Source organism: Eleginops maclovinus, chromosome 6, assembly GCF_036324505.1.
Source record: "Eleginops maclovinus isolate JMC-PN-2008 ecotype Puerto Natales chromosome 6, JC_Emac_rtc_rv5, whole genome shotgun sequence".
Taxonomy (NCBI): Eukaryota; Metazoa; Chordata; class Actinopteri; order Perciformes; family Eleginopidae; genus Eleginops; species Eleginops maclovinus.
In genome coordinates, this window is record NC_086354.1 from 18,828,485 (window position 1) to 18,835,169 (window position 6,685).

The 6,685-nt window shown below is 44.3% G+C and overlaps 1 protein-coding gene across 1 annotated transcript; it reads right to left on the reverse strand.

The window, feature by feature from the left end:
• Positions 1 to 385: 385 nt before the first annotated feature.
• On the reverse strand, positions 386 to 6,354 carry and2 (actinodin2). Its single transcript, XM_063885928.1, is given in 7 exon segments — positions 386 to 778; positions 1,000 to 1,475; positions 1,478 to 1,895; positions 2,630 to 2,808; positions 3,343 to 3,387; positions 5,252 to 5,358; positions 6,332 to 6,354. Coding segments are annotated over 7 exon segments (1,641 nt in total).
• Positions 6,355 to 6,685: the final 331 nt, after the last annotated feature.

Below are 6,685 nucleotides of genomic sequence, written 5' to 3' on the forward strand. Positions count from 1 at the left end.
TAGGGTAACTCAAATGGAAACAGAGAATGTACAACAGAAAGAAATTATTGCCCACTAACACAAATTGAACTAACCCTAATCTATTACACATCTATACATAAAACTCTTTCTACAAACATACATACATGAAGTATTTAAAACACAAGTTTCACAAGATCTATGTTGCTTGGCCCTCTTGAATTGTTCCCCTTTTGTAAAGCAGACCAAAATTAAGATGCGTTCAGATTTTCAGGGAAAATCAGCTGCAATATTTTCTGACTGATTTTATAGTTTGGTATGGTGATACTGTGAAAGGTGGTCCATGAAGTCCGTAAAGATTAAGGACAACACAGTGAGCTCCATTTCTGCCTTGTGAATGACCTAGCAGGCATTGATTTTTTTGTTTCTACTGGTGCTTGCTCATGACGCCCCGCAGGAAGTCTTCAAAGCGTGGCATGGCGGCCTCTTTGGCGGGCTCGTCAGCAGCGGCGGGCTCATCAGCGGCAGCTTCAACGGGCTTGGCGCGACGCAGACGGCAGTTGTAGTCGATCTCGGGGTCGCAGTCGGGGTCGGGCAGGATGATGCCATCCTCGTTGGGCTTTGTGGCCCCAAGGGCAGAGGATCCTGGAGCGAACTTGCCGCAGTTTGGGTCGAAGGGATGGCAGAAAGGCTTGGCTGGAGCCTTAATGTCGGCCTTGGCCTCGGAGCCAGACTTCACGGGCGTGCAGTCCTTGTCGTAGTGCACGTAGCAGTCGTGGCCATCCTTGGTCTTGCCTTGGACGCCGAGCTTGTAGCGGACCTGGTTAATTGATTGATTTGTGTTTTTGGTTCAAAACAGATGCAAAACAGATCATACAAAGCAAGTGAAAGCATTATGCAACACCCATTTAATTTGACTAAATCATTTAATAAACTGAATGAAAACAAAGAGAAAATTAGTAGAACCATTCAACAAGCAGTATTTCACTAGATTAGTCAAAACATCCAACTTTATCTAGTAGCAGGACTTGAAATTCAGACCTGGTGCTCAGGGATCTGCGGGGCGGGCCTGCGCAGGGCGGCAGCTGAGGCCAGTATGCAGTATGGGTCGTAGCGGGGGTCGCAGGCCAGAGGAGCAGGACCAGATGCAGCCGCCGCCTTAGGGGCGAACTCCAACACAGGCTTGGTGAGTCCGGACAGCTTGGTGGCAGTCAGAGGGTTGCAGCCGCCGTCAAACAGAGGGTTGCAGTGCTGCTCTTTGGGTTCCTCCTCTGCAGTGAGGGGAGCCGGGGCAGCGACGTTGGTCACACACAGAGGATCCACTGCTGGGTCACAGCTGGGGTACAACATGTGGTAGAAGCCGGTGGGGGATTTCTGGACCAGGGGAGGCATGCAGTATGGGTCCCTGGGGTCGCATTTCAGGGCGGCGTAGGATGGGGCGGGGCCAGGGGCTGGGCGGTAGCCATAGGCAGCTCTCAGGTGATACTGCAGACACTCCACATCTTCAGAGTTGCAGATCTCAGCAGCTCGGCCCTCTGCACGTCACTGAGGAAGGGCTCCAGGACGGGGGCGTAGTAGTAGAAGCCGGTGGGGCTCTTAAGGGGCATGGGCAGCATGGGGGTGAGGATGGGGGTGGGCAATTTAACCGGAGCTGGTGCAGGCACGGGCTCAGCAGCTTTGGGGGCGATGGGGAAGAGGCAGTAGGGGTCCAGGTAAGGGTTGCACATCCTGACGTCAGCAGCCTTGATGGCCTCGGGCATCACCATGGCAGCCTTAGGCTTGCTGGTGGACTCGGAGATGCACTCGGGATCATCAGAGTCGGCACAGGATTTGTAGATTTCACTGAGGTGCTTCAGGTAGTGGTTGAAGGTCGGGCCCTCCTCTGACCTGTGCTTGTTCTGCAGGAAGTTCCTGTACAGACGATCTAGATCCTCAACCTGGAATATTGGGTGAAAAAGTAAACATTTATAATTTAATTCAATAGGATTTACGGGCCAGAAAGAAGAATTTAAATAAAACATATTATACTTATTTCCAGATTTATACTTGTTTGTTTGGTCATTTTCTACATGGTTAAAAACATTCATTCTCATATTGTCTGCCTGCAGATACCTGTAAGAAACACTATGTTTAGCGCCTGTTTCTTTAAACCAAAGAATTGCTTTCAGAAAACAAATGTATTAATATATGAATAGATGAATAGTTTTGACAGCACAACATTGCAGCAGTCTTGGCGACCTGTGAAAGGCTTAAGATATCGGAGAAAGGCTGTGTGTATTTCTCAGACTGACTGTTTTGAGGCTTTCACAGTCATTATCTAGCACTAAGATACACATGAATACATCTCACTTTTTACACTATGGGACCTTCAAACAAAGTCCTTGATAGATGAACACTTTCACACAAAAAGTCTGTGGAGGAGTTTGTCTTTTTTCAGCTCACTGTGTTGTTTCTCATCTATACAGCCTGGATCTTAAAACACTGAGCTCTCAATGGTAATAACATGCTCGAGCACATTGCTAATTTATCATATTCAGAAGGCCGAAAACTGTTTAATAAGTATTTTTAAGTATAAAACGTTGAGTTCATCTATAATCAAGTGTTAAAAAAGAGCACTGTTTCATAATCTTCCCTGGTAAAAACTGATTAGTGTGAAACAAATTGCACTCACTCCCTCCTGGTTGTTGCTGGTCATGAAGTACTTGTACCATCCCCAGAAGTCGGGCAGGCGTTTGAAATGGGGTACATGGGCCACTGGAGCCATGACGGGGAAGATGTTCCTTCTGTTGCGAACGAGTGTCTTCAGGCTCTCCATGGCCTCGACTCTCACATCGTCAGACACTGCAGTAACTGAAGAGAGAGAGAAATGAATTGTGCTCGATGAGTAACTGACAAATGGTGTTAAGAGTACAAATTATGTTCATTTTCAGGTTAATATTTGTATGTTGTGCCTCTACTGTGACATGTTTACATTTTTCTCATACTGCCTGTGCTGCAGCATCTTTTTTCACCCTGTCTGAAACCAGAGTCCAGTCTGCTCTGATTGGGTGGCTGGTAGGCTCTGTTGTGATTGGCTAACCGCGTAGAGATGCCCCCCATTATATGACGTACAATGTGTTGGAACATTAGCCAATAGAAACGCGAGTGTTAAATAGTGATGTCACTAAAATGTGTTTAAGCTCTACTTTGCACCTCACCAAATTGCAGCGGATAGTTTTTGTGACCAACATCTGTGAGTTACTGACTGTGTGAAACAAAGGAAGAACATTGGAATGATCTCTTATAAGTTTCCATGATTGAGGTTTTTAAAGTCCACCTCCCTAATATATATTTTAACTGACTAAACTGCCATCGTGTCCCACATGCCACATCACAGATGCTCACCTTCCTCCTCCCTGCGCTGCTCCACTGGCACGGCCCCCAGAAACTCTGTAAAACACAAGCAGCCACATTAGCAGCAGCAGAGACGCTCGCTGACTGGGACCAGATGTTGAGCTTTCTCTCAACATCAGGGAAAACGCTGACCTGCTAATAAGCCCACGGGTGAAACACGGCAGGTGCTGGGGCCCTGGCGCCCCAACACATGCAGCATCCTGCAGATTAAACATCCCCCCCCCCCACACTCGTCCTGCAGACCCCCATCCAGCCCCACACTCTGCTGGGCTTTGAGCCAGACCGCTTGTGCAGCTTCTGGGGGCCTCCTTAAAGTTAACCTGTAAAACTACAAAGAGTGGGCCCTCACACAAACCAATTACCAATGCACTGTAAAAGTGAGAGGTGGGAGGGAGGGGACATGTCTCTGTACATCGCGCTCTTCTGCTCCATCGGGGGTTTCCTTCAGAGTTAATGACTATGAGAAAAAACAAGCTAGTCAGCTGATTATGGCAGAAACTTCTGGTCCTTTTCATTTATTAATGTGGAAAACCTCCCAGAGGAGAAGGTGTTCATGTTTGTTATGACTCTAGGGAGATGGCTACCATGCATACAACACAGAATGTTCTTTGTAGTATAGAAAGTAATTTGTGATTATGGGACAATAATAAGCCAATGCTCATGGACTTAGAAATACAAATAATATTAATAATAAAATGCATTTTTGCTTTTCAAGGGAACCAAGGATGAGTTCTCCTCTAGGATGCAGAACACTGTGCTAAATTCCACTGCTGGCAAAAACACACATTATTCAACAAAGGCTTCGCCTGAAGGAAGGGAGATGACTAAATGGATTAGACAGAATTGTAAGGCCAGTGAAAATCCTTCAAATGAACCAAGCTGAGATGAACCACTGTTAATTTTTTGTAGGGTTTACTCGGAAAGACTCATACAACTTTTTCGACTAATAGTTTGTTAAATATCCACAGTGAAACATAAACAAAGTTTTCCCCTTGAAATCTTGTGATTACCAGTGATCTCATAGTCAACATAAGAAATCATAGTTAGTCAAGACGAAAACTAGGAATTTGTTTACGATTTGACTAATAGTGGGCAGCCCTAATTTATTGCCAAGTTTCAAAATGTAACCTTTAGAAGTATCTGTGTTAAATGTGAAATCCTTAGCAGGTTATTAAAGTAAGTTTCCATCTGCCTGCGATCTGAATCTTCGTGAAAAAGATCAAAGAAGCATTTTATATCATTTAAAATATGTACATAAAGTCTCACCTGGAAGTAAAACGATAGCTAACAGGAATCCGGTGTGGATCAGGAACAGTGATGGTCGTCCAACACGTGCCATTTTCAGTTTTATATGCTTCCTGAGGGGAAAAGACAGAAACAATAATCACTGATAATGTTGAAACAGAATTGCATTTGAGGCTACTTAATAAAGTATGAACTTCTGGCATTATACAGTGATATTACAATTCAACCAGACTTGGATTGAATCTAGCATGTTGTATTTTTGTGGAGAGCTGTGTTAGATATGGAAATGAGAAGACAATGCACTTGGAAGAATGACAAAGCTTTTATGTAACTGGCTGATACCTAGACAATGGAGAGGATTGGGGACATGCTGTTATAGAGCTTTCTTTCAGGAATTACTGAGAAAAATAAGACGTAAGTTATGAATATCTGAATACCATATAATGCGACCGAAATGAACAATCAAACAGGGAGAAAGCCTGAGATGTTCTTTTGTCTGTTAGATGACAGCTGCTGATCTCAAAAAGTGAGAACATGTTCTACAACTTCTCAAAAATAGGAAAACTTTGGATCCACAGATGATGAAGCAGGCAGTTGCAGTGGCTCCAATAACTGCAAATATATAAACTCAAGCATCATGCACAAGAGTCCTTACCTGCAAAGGTGCTGAAGTTCAGGCCTCCTGTGATCACCTCGGGATCCAGTGGCTCTCTGGATCGAGCCTCTTGAGGGGGGGCTTGCTGGTTATCTGAGCTCTCTAACCTATGGGACAGGCAGACATGCAAACATTTTAAAGGAGCCCCCTTGATCATTAAAAACAAAAAGGCATGTCAAACTGCCCCTGCATGCTGGTAGGCGCTCCAGGATTGGCTCCTGCGTGCCATCCGTCCGACCAATAGGGGTCCTGTAATTAGGAGAGGTGAGCAGCACGACTGCTCTCAGTGGAGGAACATTAACAAGGTGCCATTTAGCGTCAAGTTTCTCTCCTCACAGCTTTGGAATTTGGGGTCAACATGCAAGGTGACATTGTATCTAAGCCACAGAGATTTTTAAATCTACATAAACGGCTCAGTGGGTACAAACCCAAAAAGTGTAAGATGCTGAATCCACACAGCTTGAGGCCTCTGTTACAGGACAGCAGATTTATAAAGTGCTGCAGGTGGTGCTGATTAAACTTTCAGGGGAAACAGTAGCCCAAGAGGTAGTTCTGAAGATACACAAAAAGAAAAGGATTTATAAAAAGATTCTAGCAGTAAATAACTTGCAGTAAATAAAAATAGGCTTCTCTACTTAGTCAGATAAACTCTTTTTGCCAGTGCTTCCTCTCCTTAAGAATAGTCCCAGTGGAGAAATTGACTTCAAAGAACAAAAAGAGATATTTCTGAAATAACTCCTGTGTTGCATCAGTACAGTGATAAATGTTTGAGTAATATTGTCCAGGATGGCACGTACGTGACTTTTTCTTTTCAGTGGTGCCGACGTTGCACTAGCCTTTTTTGATTACGTTTCCAAACTTGATGAGGTTTTAGAAGTCTGCAGTGATTTTCTCCTTCTTTGAATGAAGTTACTCAGCTGTTTCATGGTGGAACTACAGCATGAGGAGTAATACAAGGAGTTAGCACCTGTTGAAGAGGGAAACATTGCACTATTACTATACGTGTTGTTTTTTGTACTCATTTATTGGCAATCCTTTTAGACCTTAACATGAAATATTTCAATGTTTTACCTCTCTCACCAATGTGTTTTTTTCCCATGCATGTTTTTATTTGACAACATGAAGGAATCTGGAGTCATTAGACGAGGAAACTAATGAAGCTGCTGCTGCTGCTGCTGCTGCTGCTGCTGCTGCTGCTGTGGAGGTGCAGAGACATTAGGACCAGCATGCCAACACCATCCTGTTTGTTTGTTACAGGCTCCTGTTGCTTGCACTCTGCCACGTAGCCTGTACAGCCTCCAGGCTATGTCAGTGGAATATATAAATGTATATACAGTACACAGGAGCCATGGAAACCAGAAACATTAGCTGGAAAACAGTAAAACAACACCAACGGCTATTTTAAAGGCTACTTAAAGAAATCTACATTTTCCA